Consider the following 22,049-nt stretch of genomic DNA (forward strand, 5'->3'; position numbering starts at 1 on the left):
AGCCATTGGGAAGTGAAAAATAAGAAAGTGTGATCACATTGGGTATAGGAGCGCCTCTGTAGGACTATGAGAATGGCCTGCAGCTATAATTCCTGAGAAGGATGTAATTAAAGCTTTTGAGAATTGATAGTTATACAGGATTTTGACTTCATCTATTGTATTGAAGGAAAAAGGTGAATTTCACCAAAAAAAGGGCTTCAAAATCTCATCCCTTCTCTGCCCTAATCATTTCCCTTCCTAGTGTTACCCCAAAGCATATTTCTATGTATTTTTCCTTCAGAGAGTGTGATTCGCAGATGAATGGAGCAGATGGCACCCCCAGGGTGGCTTGATGCATTAACTCTGGAGGCTGATGTTCAAGTCCAGGGTGACATGCACAGTTAGCACATGATATGCCTTTAGGGTCCGAGGTGAATGCAGCAGAAGTTGAATGTGGACCGCAGAGTCAGACCTGGCTTTGAACTTCACCCTGATACTTTTTCACTCCCACCTTGGACAAGTGGCTTAGTCTTTCTGTGCCTTCATTTCCTCATCCATACAATGGAGTTCAGGTGATCACCTCAGAGGGTTGCAGTGAAGATTAAATGAGATAACATTAATGAGAAAAAAAATGTACTGCCCTGGCTCCAGCGCCTGGTGCTTAGCTGTAGGGATGAGGTTTTAGTTCTTGAAAAGCAGGAGCCTTTTGTTTGTGTGATGAATAGACGATGCTCCCTGCCAGCAGGCTCCAGAAACAACTCTCACCTGCAGTAGCTACTCCCCAGTTAGAGAGCCAAGCCCTCGATCACCTGGCACTGAGCCTCTGTGAGTGTGAGCACGTGTCAGAGGGCACACTGTCGGGAACACAGCATCACCAAAGGGGGTCTGTGCGCAGAGACCCCCAACGTGATGTTATGAACCGTTTAATAGACATCTCACTCATGTATAGCAATAAAATTCATCCAAAGGTATGTCTATCGTGAAGCTGTGGGCAGCATCTTGTAGTGTTTTGGGGGCTGGGGGTAAGATGCAGGAGAGAGGTAAAGAGAGAAGAGTTTTTTCTGTCTACTGATTATATTTGATCGAGGCCCTGAGGAATCAACAAGTAACGTGAGAGAGACAAGGGACTTGTCTTCCAATATTCCAGAGGTGCCATATGGAAACGGGAGTTGATATGTGTGTGGGGGAGTCTGAATCAGCATGTTCTCCTGCAGCGGTGCCTGAGAAGCTGCTGTGGTAACAGAAAGTCAAGTTCACACTTCAAACACCTTCTATTCCCCTATGACACCAGCTGTGAACCAAAGAGGGGACCAAAGCAGAGAGCTTAGACCAGACCCGGGCTGGATATGAAATAGCTGTCAGTCTGGACACAGCTAAATCCTTTTTATCGGCAGAATAATGCTTCGTGGATGGCACTGTAGATGGTCTATGGAACTGGCAGACCAGGTCTACCCTTGATTGGCCGTGTGATGGGCAACTTTATTCACCTCTTTGAGTCTCACACTCCTGTAAAGTGGGTTTTAATCCTACCACCATATGAGGTAGTGTAAATCACAGGCACAGTGCTTTCGTCACAGGAGGCACTTAACCAATGATATTTCTTCTACCCTCTAAGACCCTATGCCAACCTCACCCCTAGCCCCTCCCTGCCATGCTCCAAGAGCTAATTATATTTTTGTTGCATCCTCTTGGGGGTGTGGCTCCCTAATTTCCTAATTAATAAATTTTTATGCATCTCTCATTTCTCAATGAAAGGCCCCTTTCTTGACTTATTTAGCTACAGTTAGATTTTTTTCCTCCTTTCAACCCCAAAATGTGAAAGAAAGAAAAAGTCTTGAATACAATCAGTTGGATGTCAAAACCTTATTTTTAATTATAAGAGGCATTCCTGGAAAGGTTTATAAAAACTGATTTTTATAAGATTAATTTTGTTGTAAATGAACAAATAAATTTCTATTAGAATTTTGTAGACGTTTTCATAAATGAAAAAGCTTTATCCTATGGAAAAAAAAAAAAAAGAAATGTCTCTCTCTTGCTCTCATGGCATCATATACACATATCTCCTGTGCTGTCTCCTGCGCTTTGTATTATAATCATTGTGTTTCCCTGCTGGACGCCTCCAAGGCAGGGACTGTCCTTTTTGGTTCTATATCATGGCCCCTAACATAGTACCTGGTAGACATTAATTAGACGCTCAGTACATAAACAAGAACAAAGAAGTAAACAGTACTGTTGCCCGCCGAGGGGAACCTGTTCCCTGCTGGAAACTCCCCCCCAAGTGGATACCAGACATGAGATTCCAGTGAGAGTTTTGGGCAGCTCAGCCCTTTTATCTACCCCCACCCCTTTAAGGTCAACCACATGTGAGTGACTTAGACACCATTAGCCTCTTCTGGGACACATCCCAGCCTTAGTGCCTGTTATGGGCTGAATTGTGTCCGCCCAAGATTCATATGTTGAAGTCCTCACCCCCAGGCCCTCAGAAGATGACTTTATTTGGAGATAAGGTCCACACAGAGGTAATCAGGTTAAAATGAGGGCCCTCATCCAAGTTGACTGGTGTCGTCTATAAAAAGGGGACATATGGACACAGACATGCCCAGGGCGAAGACAGTGTGAAGACACAACCGTCTACAGGCCAAGTAGAGAGGCCTGGGACAGATCCTTCCCACACAGCCCTCCGAAGGAGCCACCCCTGCTGAGACCTTGATTACGGACCTTTAACCTGCGGAACTGTGAGACAGTAAATGTCCATTGTCCAGACCGCCCTGTACTTCATTACAGCTGCCTGAGCAGAGACTAATGCACTTTCTAACGCCAGGCGCTCAGAGTGGGGAGCCCGCTGGCGCTGCCGGGGCAGCTCCTGGTCTGGGGAGACGAAACAGAAACTGGGGAATGATTGAAGTCCAAGCCCAAGTGTGTATGTATGCAGATCGGAACTGGTTCTCCTTCTCTGGCTTTTTCTTCGGTATGAAAGCTTCTGAGCATTATAATTAGAATCCTTCATTTGTCCATATGGATTAGATGTCTCTCTGAAAAGGCAGTAATCGTTCACAGGATTTTTAAATGGGTTCCTATATATTTTAAATGTTGCCGTATTTAGTGTGTCTTGTGAATGTCAATAAGAAATAACATTTACAGAAAAGAACAGCAGATTCCTTGTTTTGAGTTTCAAGATGAGCAAAGCTGAAGAAAATGCCAAAATAATATGCAAATATTAATCTGATATATGTAAGGCTGCTTGGAATTTTTTTTTTTTTCCTGAGCTGTCAACACAATCAAGCCTCCCTGTCGTTATTCCCAAGTGTTTATTATTATGTTTTAACAGAATCTGCTCTGTATTTCACTATGTGGGGAATATTCCCCAGCGGATCCTCACCATTATTTCCTTTGTGTGTTTGCAGGAAATTTTGACTGGGTAGGGAATGATTTTACCCAGAATGCGGGCACGGGCCTTGTGATCAACCAAGCAGATGTGACAAACAACACAAGCATCATTAAGCAACTGAAAGATGTGTTTGAGAGGGACTGGTACTCGCCCTACGCTAGAAGCTTGCAGCCAACCAAACAGCCAAACTGCTCCAGCCTGTTCAAACTCAGCCTCCCCTCAGACAAAACTGTCACGTACAATGCAACTGCCAAGGACCCTGCGAGTGGATAACACATGAAGGAACATATTTCTATATAAAGGCCTTGAGGAGAGAAAAACAATTTAATATGTCTTTTTTAGGGAAAAAGCACACTTACAAAAAAATCATCTCTGACACGCCATGTACTATCTAACCATATCTTAGTGGCGTGGACACTCAATTTCAGACTTTTGTATTTGTTACTTCTGACAGAGAAGGTCATTTCGGCTTGGACGTTAGTTTTTACAGTTGCATATCGATTTTAAGACTTTGATGCCTCTTTCTTTCTAGTTTTAGATCTTTTTCTGCTGGCCCACGTGGTCAGTTCTTAGGAAGCTTAGCATGAGGTAAGCTCTTTACTATTCCGAGAACTCCTGGCTTAGAGGAGAATGAGGAATTCACCTTACACAAGAAATCAAACCAAGTATTTATCCTTGTAAACCACCTCCAAGACCTATATAGTCATCTTTGCATGAAATTCTCATGCCATCCTTCAATACTCTTGAAAAATACCTTTTTTGCCCCCTTGTTCATTTTCTTCTGACACCATAGATTTTATTCTGTATCATTTTCTCTTCTCACAAATGTTATGACATAGTGTCCCTATATTGACCTTGGCACTAATTCTCCAAGTATGATAATATTTTTTGAAAGTGTATGAATTCCTCAGAATGGATACAAAATGGAAATAGCAGTCTTTAATTTTCACCTTTCAGCTGTGTTTTTTCTCTACCAAGTTGATATTTTAAAATCACAGCCAGCAATATGTATCCTTTCTCTGAAGCTCAGAAAAATTATATAGCCACCTGCTAATATCCAGCTAGCTATTAAGCCTGCATTATAGGGAATAAAGTCTTTTTTCACATTTTTGTTTAGTTTATGGTATTATAAAAGAAAGATCTCTATGCATCACTGGATTTGAATTTCTTTAGAATCATCACGCTGTTAAGAGTATGCCAGCAAACGTTTCTAGAGCTATTTAATATACCTTCTGCTATTTAATATACCAAATGCAATTTAAATACTGTGCTTAACATATTTTACTAAGAAACAAAAATATTGGATTATTGTTCTATAATGTTGTTGTGTGTTGTTTTATATCTATACAATGTTTAACCCTATATTAACAGAGGCTGTTGCTACACCAGAGAGACGTGGCCTCTTCAGAGCCCAGAGCAGGTGGCCTCCTGACGCCCACGCTTAATGTTGCTCCTGACTCTCTCCTTGGCCGCGGGTTTCTATTGGTAATGTAGGGACAGTAAATACTCACCTACCTCGCGAACATGTTGTTACGGTAGGAAATATTTATAACTTGTTTTGAGATCAAAAGAACCTATATAAATGCTAAGCATTATGATGTAGAATCTTTCTTCTTGAAATAATCTTTGTGGTCTCCTGATGGAATCGATACCAGGTTCTCCCAGAGAACCTACGAAGGAAAACAGATTCACAGCTTCCAGTTGCACATGTGGAGGAACACAGCAACGCAAAAACCCTGCTGGACGCCGGGACTGTCATCCTTGTGTTGGGTCACTCTGGCATAAATAACAGCAACATAAAGCTTGGCACTGCGCTAAGGATTGTTCTTCGGGACTGGCATGGTGTGTACATGTGTTTTCAGAGCAAAGAAATGGAATCTTCAGTACATTTTTTTCTGTTTCTAGAGATCTGATTTCTAATATGCCATAAAGAGTGATGGGGGAATCTGTGAATCTCATCCAATGGGTTTGCTTGTTGTAGAATGCCTATTGTTGGTTACCTAGCAACCATATACCTTCTTTTCTTGTTGGTTCCAAGTATTGCTTTACTGGATAGTTAACGGACAGTGAAGAGAGCTGTATTTTTTTAAGGGTAGCATGTTTTTATAAATGATTGGGGGATTCTTAATGAAATTCTTCATCAATAATGGCCAGTTTATGAGACTCTCAATATTTACCACATACACAATCCTTGTTTGAGTCAGAAGTTATCTGGCCAGACATCTCGGTAAAGTAAAGGTAGTTTGGGTGATGATTTAAAAAAGCAAACAAGCAAGCAAGCAAAGAGTAGGCATGGAGACAAACATACCACGTTCCATGCCCCGCAAAGGAAAGCAACCTGGGCTGAGCTCAAAAAGGACATATGAATGGAGGAGAGACGGCTGCTTCCTGGTTAGTTCTCAAGTTGTCACTTGGAGTATTTGTGAGAGCCATGGGAGAAGCACCATTTTGGTGTAAGGGGGACCCTCTGTTGTCACTATCTTATTTTTTTTTTATTTAATATTTTATTTATTTATTTTTAGAGAGAGGAGAAGGGAGAGAGAGAGAGAGAAAGAAACATCAATGTGTGGTTACCTCTCGCGCACCCCTAACTGGGGAACTGGGGACCTGGCCTGCGACCCAGGCATGTGCCCTGACTGGGAATCAAACCAGTGACCCTTTGGTTCAGAGGCTCGCACACAATCCACTGAGTCACACCAGCCAAGGCCACTGTCACTATCTTTGGCATATCATAGGGGGAGAGAATCTTGTCCTTCGTGAACTGACCATCCCTGCCATTTCCCTCTGAGCCCCATCTGAAGGCGGCTCCAGGAATGGTGCCCTGGGACTTTCTGCCATGCACCAGCAGTGTCAGAGCCCTACCTGGCCCCGCAGCGCCCCTCTTCAAGGTGGTCCAGGCAGCCAGGGAAACAGCCCTAGGGCAGAGAGTGTTGGAACTGGCTCCACACCTCCTGAGAGAACATTCCATCCTGCAGAACTTGCTTTTTCATTTGGATGCTTTGTGTACCGCTCTAGAAGTGGTCTTCCTCTCTTTTAGACTGCGTCTGTGCTATAGAGACTACCAACTTCCAGGTCCCCCACAAATATCGCAGGACTTATCTCCCAGGGGTGGTGGGAAGTCCCCCCCCCGGCAGCAGCCGTCCGTCTCGAGAGACGATGGTGTAGCTTCTTAAGAGTCTATCTGCACCGCCGAGAATGGCTGTGCAGTCCGACTCGGGAGTGACACGGTATCTGTCTCCTCCCGTGTTGAATCGACATCTTGTGATGACGCTGGAGTGTCCTCTCCAGTGAAGCTGAAGCTACAGAGCCTGGGCAGGGTGATATGGAGGGTCTGCTGTTGCCCATGCAGCAGACCCCCCCTCTCTTCGCAGCTGAAGGGTCCAAGGGAAAGACGGAGTCAATACAGCTTGGCTTCAGGTGCGCCGCAGGAGTTGCCGGTGTTGACTACAACGTCAAACCGCCTTAGGGACTCCGGCTCCGGATTTTCTGTCGGGGTTTACTCCCTTAGCCTTTCCCCTGAAGAGGTATGCCGCAAGGCAGCGGAGGTTTTTTGGAGTCAGAGTTTTCCTTCTCTGATGTGCCCTGACTGGAAGATCGAACCAGCGACACTTAGCTCGCAGGCCGACGCTCAATCCACTGAGCCAAACCAGCCAAGGGCCAAGGGTGGTGGGAAGTAAAGCAAACATAACACGAGACTGTATGTTAGATTTCTGTGCCACTTCCATTGACCTAGTGCCTTATGGAACCTCAAGCATTGATTTTAAACAGTGATTTCGCTATATGAGAAACTTCAGATGGGCCTCCCAGATGAAAACGTGTATATGCGTGTCTACAGATTTTGCGCAGCCTGCTCTCCTTCCAAGCCACACAGATCTTATCATGGGCACACGCTCAGATATCAGTACTGCATTGCCACAGGCCACTGGCATATCAAACAATTGCATCACACAGCTTATCAAACCACCATAGAGGACATGGAACATTCCAGGTGACATCCATGCCCTGTAAACAGCGCACTTTGAGTACCTAACAATGACAGAAGCAAAATGTTCCCACTGTCTTTAAAGGACCTTGTAAAGAGATGCTTCAAGGACTTGAAGTCTCACGGGACATAGAATGAAAACTAGTGTCTTTTAAAGATGTTATTTACTTATATTTTTAGAGAGAAGGGAAGGGAGGGAGAAAGAGAGGGAGAGAAACATCACTGTGTGGTTGCCTCTCGTGCACCCCCAGCTGGGGACCTGGCCTGCAACCCAGGCAAGTGGCCTGCCTGGAAATCAAACCAGTGACCCTTTGGTTCACAGGCCAGCACTCAATCCACTGAGCCACACCAGCCAGGGTGAAAACTAATGTCTTTTAAAAGTCAAAACAGACTCAGTAAAAGAAATGAAAGGGCTGCAGATGGACTTCGCATCTGTGGGGCTATGGGCACCCCTTTTCCCATTCGGGCTGTATTTGTGTTCTTCTGCATCTCACCTCTGGTTTGGTTCCTAGTGAGATGGGTCTGATCACAGCTTTGGTTGATGTTGCGCTTTGAAAAATGTGTTCTGTTACTGCAGTTAAAAGTGCCTCGTAGAACCTGGGACTGACGGCATATCTTTTCCCCCAGCCTGTGGCTATTTGCAAGTGACTTTGATTCATGCTGAGTTTTCTGTTTGTTTTTAAGAACTTGTATTGAACTAAGTTGTAAGGAAAAAAATTAAAAGGCTACAAGAATTTCTTCATGAGATCAGACCCAGGGTCCCACTGTCTCAGGAATTCTATCCCAGAATCTGCCTTTTAATCATGTGTGACCACTTGTGGGAGTTTCTTTGTCTGGAATTCATTCCATTGTTATTAACGTTTAAGGAATGTAACAAGTTGCCTTCATATGCAACAGAACAGCTATCGTCTGTAATGAAGAAGATACTTTGTTCTTGGTCATTCAAACTCAGTCCCTTATAAACAGCACCATCTATTGTGGACACGTGTTTGATTCTTTAGTTTTCTGTACTTAGTCTCAGTGAGCTGGTATATTTTATTATTAGCATTTTTTTTTAATTATTTTTATTTGAGCATAGCTGTTATACAACTGTATATCGGTTATATTAGTTTCAGGTGTACAATATAGTGATCCAACATTTTTGTATCTTACAGTGTGATTACCCCACTAATTCCACCCAATCACCTGTCACTGTATAAGCTTAACACAACATTGTTGACTAACTCTCCCTTCCCACCCCTTTGGTCTGTTTCTATCTCTTTTTGCTTTGTTTGTTTGTCCATTGTTTTTAGATTCCACATATAAGTGCAATCATATAGTATTTGTCTTTCTCTTCCTGACTTATTACACTTAGCAGAATACACTTTAGATCTATCCATGTTGTTCCAAATGACAAGACTTCATTCTTTTTTATTGCTGTGTAATATTCCATTGCATATATGTACCACATCGTCTTTATCGATTCATCTATCGATGGACACCTAGGTTGCTTCCGTATCTTGGCTACTGTAAACAGTGCTGCAATGAACATAGGGGTGCATACTTCTTTTCAAATTAGTGTTCTCGTGTTCCTTGGGTTTATACACAAAAGTGGAGTTGCTGGGTCATATGGTATATCTAGTTTTTGTTTTTTGAGAATTACCCATGTTATTTCCCATAGTGACTGTACTGGTTTGCAGTCCCACCAACAGTGCAAAGGAGATACTATAAGCCTTTTTGAAGGAGAGGTTAATATAATGTCTATTTAGCCTAAGGTACGTTGGATAAATTAATTCATATTTAGCATTTTTTCATCTGCTGAGATTTAGTATCTTGCATATGTTGGTAACCAAATAGGTATTCATTATTTTTACCCTATTGCTTTAAATTGGTGGAAGCTTTCCAATAACTTTGAAGTCAATCTCAGTTTATAGCCTGCCTTTCCCACTTGAGAGAATTTCCATCTTCGGCTGAATTATGAAGATCCTGCTTTTTACAGTGACTGCTTAGGTATTCTTCAGAAGTTTCTTGAAATTGTAAAAGCCAAATTTTCTTATTTTGACCCATTAGCAGTCTTGTACTTACAGAGTTCTACAAAAAGGTCACTGACTGCTTATGCACCTTTTGGAAATTTGATGAAAAGAAATGTAATATTTAATAGGCTGTTATGCATTTCCTTTTGCTATGTTTAACTACTAAACTTCTTTTACAGAGGATATCTTGAATTTTTAATGTTTCTTTATGTAAATAGGATAAAGTTATACCTAGACATATCTCTATTACTAACCTTAAGATACTTAAATAAGTTGGTGTGATAAAGGGCTGAATTTGGGGACATCATTAAAATTCTCAAACCTTTTGTATAACCAAGTGCTCAATTTTTTCGGATAAGTATTATATATATTTTTTTAATTCTGTGAGATGAGGCATTTATGTTTCTCTTCAGCTTGATTTCAGAAACAAACCAGTCTCTCTGAGTACACAAACTATACTCCAAGTGATGAATATGGGGAATATGGGGTATGTTGCCCCCATTTGGTATATTGGCCCAAGGAGGCATTTTTGTAACAATATTCCTGTCTCTACAAAAAAAAAAAAAAAAAAAAAAGTTTGTTTCCAATATGTCTTGGTTTTGAGTAAGTGAACAATTGGATTTCATAGTGAAGAAACCATTGTAGAGATCAGGCCATACATACATTCTGGCCCTGGATAGAAGAGGCATTTGTGGATATGAGTTCAGCTGCCCTCTACACTTTCCTACCACGCTCTCTTCTTTCCAGGCTTACATCCATAATCAAAAACTCCTGGCATCTGCTCAATAAACTCCTATGAAATCACAGGTTTAGAGAAGACCTTGAAAACCACCCAAAACAATTCCTCCAAGTACACAAATTTCCTTCCTATGTGGCCAGTCAGAGGGTCTATTCAAGACAAACATGTTTGAGCTCTTGGTATGATGCCTTTCGTAAGACCCATACAGAATACAATTTTGTTGATTTGCTGAAGTAAATTAGGGTTCAGGCAAAGTCTTATCTGTGAAAGTATGTGCACACTTTCAGTGACCTTTTCACAAAGAGAAGAAATCTGAAGAGGCATACGTTTTTAGCTGCCATTTGAGAGTTTAGCAAAGGCTTAATAGAGCTAACTTTCTGAATCTGCACTAGTCAATAATAACTTTATTTTATCAGCATTTTCTGAATCCCTCAATTTATGGGCTTTTTTTTTTTTTTAAGTTGGGTCGAGTCTGATGAGAGAAGATGCTGTTCAAGAGCCCAGTCAAATCGTAGTAAGGATGAAGATTATTTATTATTAATTTTTGTGTCATATGAGAGAAAAATTAGTAAGGAAATGGTTTTTCTTTTATAAAATGGACATCTGGCTCTCAACCCCATTTCTTTTTGCTCAAGACATGTTGAAAAATTGTGAATTCCCTCATCCATTGGTGGAAAGCTCTAAGGAATGATTGAGACATTTTGAGCTCATAAGACACAAGCATGGACACACACCTGTTGTCTAATTTGGGGTGTCCCCACATGGGTATATAACAGATCTTGGGAGTATGACCTCAAGTTCCGGGATTAAAAATATTAAAATTATATGTAACTTTCCAATATGAGTGGGGGAAGAAGATCTTTAGAGACAACTCAAAAAATATATTCCAACAATATTTATACAAATCAAAGCTTAATGTATCATTTCACTTACATTTACTTAAATGTAGAGATTATCTGCTTCTTTAGAAAATGCATGTTGCTAAAGGCAATATCTCCCTCCATAACGTAAGAAAAGAAAGGCAGCGCCCCAGTTTCAGGGATGTTACAGTATCAGTAGAGCACTTGGAAAATCTTCCGTGAGAAAGGGGCATTGCAGAACAAAAGCTTTCGTGCCCAGCAGTAAAGCTGCATATTTTCTGTATTTCGTAGGTGGGTCTATAGTTTTCCTGGAGTCCTGGATGGACCCCCACACATAGCTGCTGTGTGATCAGAATCCTGTTTGCTGTCGTGGGAACTTTCCACACTGGCCACAGTTAATTGTACCAAGGTTCAAACTGGATCCAAAGAAACCATTCACAGGTCAAGGAATGGCCTTGGGAAGGAGATGGACCCAGCACTGCCCCGACAACCCAGAGCCCTCCCTTAGGGAGTCTGAATAGGAAAGGCAGAAAGGGAATGAGTACCCCCAAGAGCATCCAAAACGGAGAGAGGAGCTAAGCCACCCTAATGGTGTGACTTAGAGCAGTAGTGGCAGCTACTTTAGCAGCTAGGACAACAGAGTTCTTGCTGCTTCACCGTTTCTGCTCTTAGGCTACAGGAGTAATTGTTATTGATTCCTGAACCATGAGGCCAGACTTTGTGGTTCCCGGGTTGCTTTCTTATCTTCTTTACTTTCTTATGTATCAACACAAATAAACTCACATTAATTGAGATCACCTGACTGCATGTCTGTTCTTGGCAATCCGGAAGGGCCTAACTAACCCACTAAGTTAAAGCTATCCTCATTTCTAAGTAGCTTGGAAGCAAATGAAAAAGTCAAAGAAGCACTGTAGTAAACCATGTTTTGATTAGATGTGGACTCACACTGGAAATCGTGGTAAATCACCCGGATCCAGTCTGTAAGTGTTAAACATCAAATCAATGGTAACCAAATATCCTAGACTCATAAAAATGAGTTAGAAGCATTGGAGAATGAAAATTAAAAAGCTATTTAGGAGATAACTACGTGACAGACACAGATTGTTAGAGCCGGGGAGAAAAATTAAAACTCTTGAAGTCCAAGCCCATCACTGTCTTTTTATATGAGGAAAATGAGGCATAGTTCGAACACACACTGAGTTAAGTAGAGGCTGATGGGTTCTAAATTTAGAAATTGTAAAAATTGTTCTGAGGATTGACTTAATGCAAAAGTTGCTAATAATATGCTAAATATTTGGGGCAAATGGTCAGTTTACAGGGATTTATAAAAGATGGAAGTGAAAATACCCCAAGAGGTCTGACAAAGGCAGATGGGTCCTGAAGATGCCATAGGGGGCACTGGAGGGGTGGGGGTGGGGTCGGGACACATTTAGCCTGGCATCCCTTCCTACTAAATTTAGGTGGGGGTGATAATATGAGAAGATGGTCTAGCCCTGGCTGGTGTGGCTCAGTGGGTTGAACACTGGCCTGCAAACCAGGGGGTCACGGGTTCGGTTCCCACTTGGGGTACATACCTGGGTTGTGGGTCCAGTCCCTGGTTGGGGACGTGTTAGAGGCAACCACATGTTGATGTTTCTCTCCCTCGCGTTCTCTCTCCCTTCCTGTCTCTAAAAGTAAATCAATAAAATCTTTAAAAATAAATAAATAAATAATTTTAAATTAAAAATTAAGAAAGGAGATGGTGTATAGTTATATGCTCTTCTCCACCGGTAAAGGATGCTCATTCAAAAATGAAAAAATGTCGTAAACACTACCATTTAATTTAGGGGTTGGAAACACATTTTTTTTTTTTTAAGTTTGGCACTCAGCCCATTAGTTTGTAGTTATTTATATTGATATAAAAAGGATGCATGAGACAGATCATTTAAGTCTAAGGGCAGCTGATAGTCAGATACTGGCACATGGCTGGTGGAATGTTCATGTATCAGGGTAGCCTAATGCTGTTGTCCACAGTGTGACGGTCCATTGTGTGTCCATCTGGCTAGGTGGTAGTCCCCAGGGAGTCAATAAAACAATAACTTAGGAAACACTGTGAAGGTATTTTGTGGGATGTGATTAAAACCTATAATCAGTTTTTTCTAAGTAAGGAAGATTATTCTATATAATCTGGGTAAATATTATTCAATCACATGAGAAGTCCCTTTTATTAATTCTTTGTGTGTGTGTGTGTGTGTGTGTGTGTGTGTGTGTTGGGTCTTGGGGTTTTTGTTCTGTTTTGGTTTAGTTTTGGTTTTTCTTTTTCTTTTCTTTTTAAATTTTTTTATAGGAAGTCTTAAGAGCAGAACTGAAGCAGCCCTGACAAGGAAGAACTTTCATGTATGGACCGCAGGACCAACTCCTGCCTGAGGGGCCCAGCCTGGCCTTTCTGATGGCCTGCTGTATGGGTTTCAGACTTGCCTAGCCAGCGCCATGATCTCATAAGCCAATTGCTTGCCATGAGTACCTCTCCCCACCTCTCTTTCTCTCCCTCGTGTGTGTGTGTGTGTGTGTGTGTGTGTGTTTCTTACGTGTTCTATTTCTATGGTAGAACCCTGACTCATAAACACAGCAACAAGCAATTCCAAAATCTTAGCGGCTTCAAACCACAAGGGTTATTTTTTCCTCACACTACCTATTCCTCACCGGTCAGCACGAACGCTGTGCGTCGTGGCCATTCAGGGACCCCCACTGACAGAGCAAATGTTGCTGGTCACTATGACAGGGTAGGGGGATTGCTGGAGGGTCTTACACCAGTAATTAAACTCTCCAGGGCCACATCCACTCATGATAAAGAGGCCAGAAATAGTCACGTTATGTCACCTAAACTAATGCTAAGAACGTTATTCCTACTGGCATTTCCGGTATGGTGAAGAATCCAAAATATTTGGAGAATAGTATAAATGACTAACATAGTTGATTAGGAAATACATGCACCTGAAACTAATATAATACTGTATGTCAATACTAACTAAAAAATAAAAACAGAATTTTAAGAAAATACACACTTATCAATGAACTTCTCATTTAGAGTGAGGACAAGTTCATGAGGATAAAAGTAAGGATTGTTTAAGAATGATAAAGAAGGAGGAAAATTGAAACTATTGTAGCAATATAATCAATGAAATATACTTAAAAAAGGAATGATAAAGAATATAAAAATTCTTGGATTGGAATGACACTCTGAGGCAGAACGATCAATGCAATCACAACACAATACCCCAAACCTTGGTGTCAGTAATCATGAAGAAAAAAAGCCACACTCCTAAGTTTTACTCAGCTATGTTAACCAGCTGACTCAGTGTTTAGGCTAGGGCAAAAATAATCACAAATGTAAGGGGTTCAGCTAGCATTCTTTTATGTGGTCCTGGGTTTTAGAGATCTATTTAGATGAATTTCATTGCCCGTCAATTTTTAAATTACAAATAACAGCATCACTGAAAAGAAAGGTGTTCTCAACTGAGCTCTGTGAGTCTGTCAAGCTTTCCATTGCGGGAGCCCAATTTGTCTCTGAATTTCATGTACTCAGCTCTGGATGTGTGCCTGGTATTTCCCTTTACTGCATAGGCTTAGTGGCCACTCATTTTTGTCTCATTTTCTTCATGAACTAAAACTATCCCCTTTTAAGTATGTGTTTCCCTCCTCTTCTTAATTTTTTTTTAACTTGGAGAACATTTATTTTATTTACTTTCCCATACACCGATCATTGGCATGAGTAGCTTAATCTTATAGCTTTCCTCAGGAAAACATAGCACTATTGAGTGTCTATTGCATCCTATGGAGAACTTCAATCTTAGGTCACAACGTTAAGAGCTCCTGGTTTTGGTCCCATGAGTTCCCTGAAATGACCTATAATTTTTTATTAATTAATTTTTAGAGAGAGGAAGGAAGGGAGAACGAGAGGGAGAGAAACATCGATGTGTGAGAGATACATCAATTGCTTGCCTCTCACAAGCCCCCAAATGGGGACCTAGTCTGCAGCCCAGGCATGTGCCCTGACTGGGAATCGAACCTGTGACCTTCTGGTTTGCAAGCCGGCGCTCAATCCACTGAGCCACACCAGCCAGGGCTCCCCCTACTTTTAAACAAATAATATTTTCCGTCCCACTGAGTGAGGGCTGGACCTAGTGCCTTCGAAACAACAAAATGGATGGGATGTCACTTCTGTGAATAGGTTACAACACACTGCAACTCCGTATCACTGACAGTCTCTCTATTGCCTTCTTGGCTCATGCATTTTTTTTTTTTTTTTAAAGAGAGAGAGGAAGGGGGAGAGAGAGAATGAGAGAGACAGAAACGTTGATTTATTGTTTTACTTATTTATGTGTTCATTGATTGAATCTTATATGTGCCCTGACCAAGGATACAGGCAGTTTTCTCAGCAGTCTGTGGTACCTGCAGCATTTCTTGGTTCCACTGGCTTGACCTCAGTGGTTGTTGTTGACATTACTTGGATCTGGGGATGAGAAAGACAAGCTGGCTGCACTAGCTAGACTGTCACCAAGGTCCAGCTCCTATCTGTCAGTGATTCAACTCCAGCCCATTACTCAAGGTCAGCTTCGTGAGATAAACACATGATAGGAGTCAGAGGACAGAACTATTTATTACCCTGGGTAGGATGGGAGAAGGAGCGGATGGGAGACATTTCAGGGAGTAGAGAAAAGATGGTGTGTAAAGGGACCCCTACAAGGTGTTGGCTAATGAGATGAAGATAGCCTTGACTGGTGTGGCTCAGTGGACTGAGCACTGGCCTGCAACCCAAAGGGTCGCTGGTTCGATTCCCAGTGAGGGCACATGCCTGGGTTTCAGGCCAAGTCCCCAGTTGGGGGTGTGGGAGAAGCAACCACACATTGATGTTTCTCTCCTTCTCTCCCTCCCCTTCTCTCTAAAAATAAAAAAATAAAAATATTTTTTTAATTTAATTTCTTTTTTTTAAATATTTTTTTAATGAGATGAAGAACATCTTTGACCCAGAATAAACTGAATGACCAGCATCACTGAGATAGGGAAGGACGACTGGGCATATAAGGATAAGAATCTGTCATATGGGGGATGTCCATTTAGCAGGGCCTGATAACTCTCATCAGTATTTATAGATCTTATAGGGAAAAGAAATTCAACCTCAATACATTTGGAGCTGGGAATCAATGGGGAGGAGCTGCAGAGACAGAACTTAGCCAAACAGAAGGAAATGCTTTCCAACAGTAGAACAAGAGGCATTGTCCTAAGGGATTTTCAGATATAGACTGGACACAGATGTGGCAGGGGACTGATGGGGACATTGCCATGAGGAGACCCCTGTTACTCAATGTGTGGGGTGCAGACCTGGGACTTGCTAGAAATGCAGACCCTCGGGACTCAGCCCAGGCTACTGCATCAGAACCTGTGTGTAAACAGCACTCCCAGGGGACCCGTGCACACGTTGCAGTGTGGGGAACGCTATTGTGCAAGGATGATCTTCAAAGCTCCAAAGCCTAGATTTTGTGTGTGGTGGGAAACGAAACTGGAAAAAGAGATTGGAATTAAATCAGAACAATCTTGCATTCGATGCAAAGGATGAGTAAGGACTTTTTTAAGCAACTGGGGAGGGAAGTTTGAACTTAGGTCTGTGGCAAAGGGATGTGCCGTGATCAAATTCTAAATTATTTTCCATCCATGTGCATAGTGGGAGCATGTCATTGACAAAAGAATTATTTGCATTTTTATAACCAGTTTCCAAGACTTTATTTATCTCCCAGGTAGCCTGCTTCTGATGGTCTGGAAAGCCGGATAGTAGGAAGCTCTACTTCTCCAGGAAACTGGCATTGAGTCCCCATCTCGGCATTCAAGGTCACTCCACTGACAGCTCTCACTACCCACAGCTGGGAGAACCCACACCAGACTGTCGACATGGTGTACCTCTGAAACTCGGGATTAGGGAACTAATTTTTCTTGTACACCTGTGTTATTTGGCTTATAACAAGTATGTATGATAACCCGTCCCCATGACAACCAGAAGGACTCAAAAACAAAGCCTCAACTCTATAAAATGGTAATTAGAGAGAAGGAAGCAGCGATGGTGCTCTTGCTGCTTTTTGCTTAACATCCGCAATCCCCAGCAAATGAAATTATGATTAGCTTTGCTGCTGCACTATTTTCATCCCCAGTGTTACTCTCTTCTGGTGTGTACCAGCCGTTTGCTTATCACAGAGTGACCAGAAGATTCATGACGGAATGTTACAGAAACAGGGAGTCCAAAAAATCCCCGGAGTTTGCGGCTGGGGGGTGGGGAGAAGGAAGCAGCTTTCAGAATGCCTCCACACGCCTGAGGCTGGTGGCTGGTGTCTTTCATTATGCAAAATTGCTTGGATGCTTCCAAGGCCTCAGGTGGATGGGAGGAGTCTTGAACCAGGGGACGGTATGGAAAGCACACAGAGCCTACGTGGGGTTCTGTGAATGGTCAGAACTGTTGGCAACACCCACTGCGTGAGAGGACGCAGTCAGGGATATATAGGCAGCTGCGAACACTTTAGGGGCGGCGGCGCGCTCTGGGGCTGTCTCCCTCGCTGGCGGGTGTTCGCAGGGGTGCTCTGGAGAAGGAGAGGAGATCCACGCGGTTTACAGAAAGAAGACAGTTTGCAAGGAGGCTGAGAATCCCGGCAGTTTTGTATTGAGAGCTGAAGGGCACCACAGCACAGAAAGGACCTCCCCAATCAGATTGAATGATTGGCAGCCGCTGGTAAAGCTGACCTGTGTTTGGGAAGTAGGGAAACGGTGTTTCTGACCTTCCTGAAACTGGCTAGGTTTGGTAGGGGGGAGGCAAGGATATGTGTAACTGTTAAATAAACAATTTTCTTTTCACTCAACTGAAGTATTAAGAGTTGTAATTCTGGCGGCAGGCAATCGGACCCCTAACTAAAGAGCCCGTGGGTTTGTTTTCAATTGGAGCAGCCCAGGGGTTCTGTAACAATTTGGCGACTCTGGTGGGACTCTGTATCAGGAAGAAGGCCTGGACGTCGGACATGACAAATTCCTACAAGAAGTGCCTTTTTCTGGCCATCACCTATACCAGTTTGGTATAGGCCCACATGTAGAAAAAGGCACATCTGCTTTGTTATCAGTTCTCTCCAGAGGGTTTAGTCTCCTAAGGGTGCTGATATCCAACGTTAGGAAAAGAAGCTTAAAAATATCATTGCAACCCATTTAACATCTTGCAAATGTATTTTCACATATTATACTTCAATTGCCCTCACACAAATCTATGACACATACTTAAAGACAGATGTTATAATTAGCATTATTATGACAGTTTTGTAGATGAAGGGATCTCAGGGTGATTAAGAAAAAGAATGGGCCCTACCTGGTGCAGCTCAGTGGATTGAGCCCTGGCCTGCGAACCAAAGTGTCACCAGTTTGATTCCCAGTCAGGGCACATGCTGGGTTGCAGGCCAAGTCCCCAGTTGGGAGCACACAAGAGGCAACCACACATTGATGTTTCTCTCCCTCTCTTTCTCCCTCCCTTCCCCTCTCTCTAAAAATAAATAAAACCTAAAAGAAAAAGATTGGGAGAACTTTTTTATACCACTCTGTGCTCTTGAGTAAATCATATTTAAAATAATCACTCATGAAACAACAAAAGAATGATCTCATGATTTACTTCTCTACAAAATAATCCTCTAATATGAAGTTCATAATTGCTACTGTCTATTAAGCAAGTATGTATGCCAGACAATGCACATGCATATAATTGTTCATTGTTACCTGCAAAGTAGGCATTGTTATCCCCATGTCAGAGATAAAGGAAGGGGTGGAGTAATTAAACACTGTGCTCAGGGTTACAATTTTCAAGGCTGGATTCAAATCCAGCTTTAACTTGCAAGCCCACGTTTTGTCCCTGATGACACGGATTCTCACCACACATCCCCTCGCTGCTGGGAAAATCTGGCCTTGCCGGGGGAAACATCCGTCCCCAGTACTGTCCCATCTCCATCCAGGCTTCACGTCCACCTTCCATGGTCTGAGACGTCAGCCTTTGGACCAACTGTCAGGTCTCTTTTTCCTGCCAACTCACAAGCAGCTGGTATGAAATTCACTTTTTTTCCAAACCACAAAACAGGGTCCCAAAGTGCAACTCAAATTGAGTCTTGAGGTTACACGACACCTGATTTTTTTTCTCCCCCTCATAACCATCCATCCTACCCACTCACTAAATTCTTGGCTGCATCAATACTCATTATGTTACTTAGAGAGAGAGGTATTAGAGAACAAACAATTTATGATGTCTTGCCTGATCACTAACAAAGACGGATGAGAGGGGAGGACAGTACATTTGGCTGGCAGACACGCTCATTTCAATGCACTTGGCTCCTGCACTCGGGGCCTCTGCTCTGTGGATGGAAAGGAAGGCTACAGAGGCCTGTGACACATCTTAAGAGTGTGTCAGCAAGGAACGCTGTGCTTAGTGACACACAGAGCCCAATGCCCCAGTATTAATCAATGCCGGCTTTGACAGCCCATCATTCAGGAAAGGGACAGCGAGGAAAAGACCCTCCTCCCTGCTCCCTCCCTGATCACACCTAAAAACTGGAACCACAGGCTGCAGGGTCGGGGAGCTCTTTTTGGTGAATCTTTGGTGGGACATTTAGAAAAGTCAAAATGTCAAACCAAACAGCTCACGGAGCCAATTATTCATCCACGGGACGTAGGAAGTCGGGCGTCACACTGCGGTTATAGAGAAGAGATTCCATTAGATCATCAGAATTAAGCTCCAGTTTGGGGAACGAGTTGTAACTGTGAAATGGAAGCACTGAAACCAGACAGGCATTGAACAAAATAAAGAAAATAGCCTCAGAGCCAAAAAAGAAAGAAAGGAAGGAAGGAAGGAAGGAAGGAAGGAAGGAAGGAAGGAAGGAAGGAAGGAAGGAAGGAGGAGAGAAAGAGAGAGAGAGAGAGAGAGAGAGAGAGAGAGAGAGAGAGAGAGAGAGAGAGAGAGAGAGAGAGAGAGAGAGAGAGGGGCCCCTTTGCCAGGGGACCGTACTCTCAGTCACTAAGCCGTGCCTCCCAGGGTGCTTTTCCTGGGCTCCCTCCACGCAACGTTCCACGCTGCCCCGGCTTCAACAATCTTTCCAGATCTTCATATCCCACATCCTACTGCACGTTAACGCGTGGATGTCCCGCCTTCCCTTCCAACCTCTCAAAGTGAAGCCCCTCCCCTGAGAACCTGCTTCTTCTTCCAGGCTCCCTCCGCGTCTCCATCCTGCTGTGGAAGCTAGAAATCCTCGGTCCTTCCTCAGCTTCTGAGCCCTTCTCCTCCCTCCCCGGACTTCCCGCCAGTCACCAGGTCTCGCTGCTGCTCGTCCTCCTCCGTAGCTCTCTGATCCGCTCGCTTCACTCCATCCCTGTGTCCGCAACCGTATCTCACGCCTCCGTCACCCCTCACCAAGGTCATCCTAGCGACTTAACTGTTCCCCTGCCCCTAGTCTTGTCCCGTCAGATTAGGAATTAATTCTTCATCCTGCAGCCAGAATGATCTTTCTACAACAAAACTCTGTTACTCCTCTGCTTAAGCCTTCAATGGCACCCCAGGGTGCTCTGGGGATACATTTTAGATTAGCTAAGTAGCTGTGAAGGCCATCCCAGATCTGGCCTCTACAACCTCTCCCATCTCTTTTCACCCCACCCCTGTCTCCTCCCATAAAATGCATCTTATTCCTCCTCATGTCTCCATTACCAGGTTCAGGGTCTGCCATAGGGTGGATGTGAAGTTTATGTAAATAATGCTGCAATCAACATAGGGCTACAGATATCCATGTGAGATACTGATTTTTATTTCCTTCATATATATACCGAGCCAGAACTTATTCTAAGGGGACTTGGTGGGTCATATGCTAGTTCTATTTTTAAATATTTTTGGAAACTCCATACTGTTTTCTATAATACAGGAGTGAGTGAAAGTAGGTTTACAATTGTTCTTATGGTAAAGAATATAATAATTAATAAATAATACTACAAGAATAAACTCTGTGTTTCAAGTCTTCCTGACACCCTATAACCATCTGTCTTGCACCAAGTGGAAAATAAAGGGCAAGCAGCCAGCATAAAATTAACAGCAACAAAAAGATGGCTTGGACTATTTGGGGTCTTTTGTGTTTCCATCTCGATTAAGGGTTTATTTTTTCTGTTTCTGTAAAGAATGCCAATGGAGGTTTGGTAGATATTGCATTGATTCTGCAGATCACTTTGGGTAGTATGGCATTTTAACAACATTGATTATTCTAATTTGTGAACACGGGATGCCTATTCATTCATCTGTGACTTCTTTAATTTCCCTCATCAATGTTTTTTAATTTTCAGTGTACAAGTGTCTGTCAATGGATGAACAGATACATAAAGTGCAATATATATACATATATATAATGGAATGTTATTCAGTCTTTAGAAAACAGGAAGTCCTGTCATTGAGATGACATGGGTGAACTTAGAGGACATTATAAGTGAAAGAAGCCAGAAACAGAAAGACAAATATTGCATGAACTCAGTTAAAGGCAGAATCTGAAAAAGTTGAACTCATAAAAGCAGAAAGTAAGTGGTGTGTTCCAGGGACTATGGGGTGGGGGAATTGGGAAGATGTAGGTCAAAGGGTACAAAGTTTAGCTTCACAGGATGACTAAGTTCTGCAGATCATGGTGACATAGTTAATAACAGTGTATTATATAGTCATTGCTAAAAGAGTTGATCGTAAGTGTTCTCACACGAAAAAAAGTAATTGTAACTATGAGGTGATAAATATGCTCATTAGCCTGATTGTGGCAATCAAAAGCCTGACCCTGGCTGGTGTGGCTCAGTGGCTTGAGTTCTGGCTTGTGAACTAAAGGGTCGCCAGTTCGATTCCCAATCAGAGCACATGCCCCGGTTCCAGATCAGAACCCCGGTTGTGGGTATGTGAGAGGCAACTACACATTGATGTTTCTCTCCCTCTCTTTCTCCCTCCCTACTCCTCTCTCTAAAAATGAATAAATTAAATCTTTAAAAAGAAGAGAAAAGCCTGGTCAATACTTTGTTTTAAATGGTTGAG

The 22,049-nt window shown here is 42.7% G+C and overlaps 1 protein-coding gene and 1 non-coding gene across 2 annotated transcripts in view; one reads left to right on the plus strand and one right to left on the minus strand.

Annotated features, from left to right (window-relative positions):
* The window catches only part of PLD5 (phospholipase D family member 5), a 134,960-nt gene extending 130,487 nt beyond the window's left edge, over nt 1-4,473 (plus strand). The window contains exon 9 of the mRNA XM_090263259.1: nt 3,384-4,473. Within this exon, the coding sequence (XP_090119385.1) occupies nt 3,384-3,640 (257 nt within the window). The 3' untranslated portion in view covers nt 3,641-4,473. The remainder of the gene's footprint in view (nt 1-3,383) is intronic.
* A 10,249-nt stretch (nt 4,474-14,722) lies between these two features.
* On the minus strand, nt 14,723-14,847 carry LOC149992432 (small nucleolar RNA SNORA25). Its single transcript, XR_016508381.1, has one exon. It is a non-coding gene; the product is annotated as a small nucleolar RNA SNORA25 (small nucleolar RNA).
* Between the last annotated feature and the right edge of the window lie 7,202 nt (nt 14,848-22,049).

This window comes from Furipterus horrens, unplaced genomic scaffold (assembly GCF_987537825.1).
Source record: "Furipterus horrens unplaced genomic scaffold, mFurHor1.1.pri manual_scaffold_15, whole genome shotgun sequence".
Lineage (NCBI taxonomy): Eukaryota > Metazoa > Chordata > Mammalia > Chiroptera > Furipteridae > Furipterus > Furipterus horrens.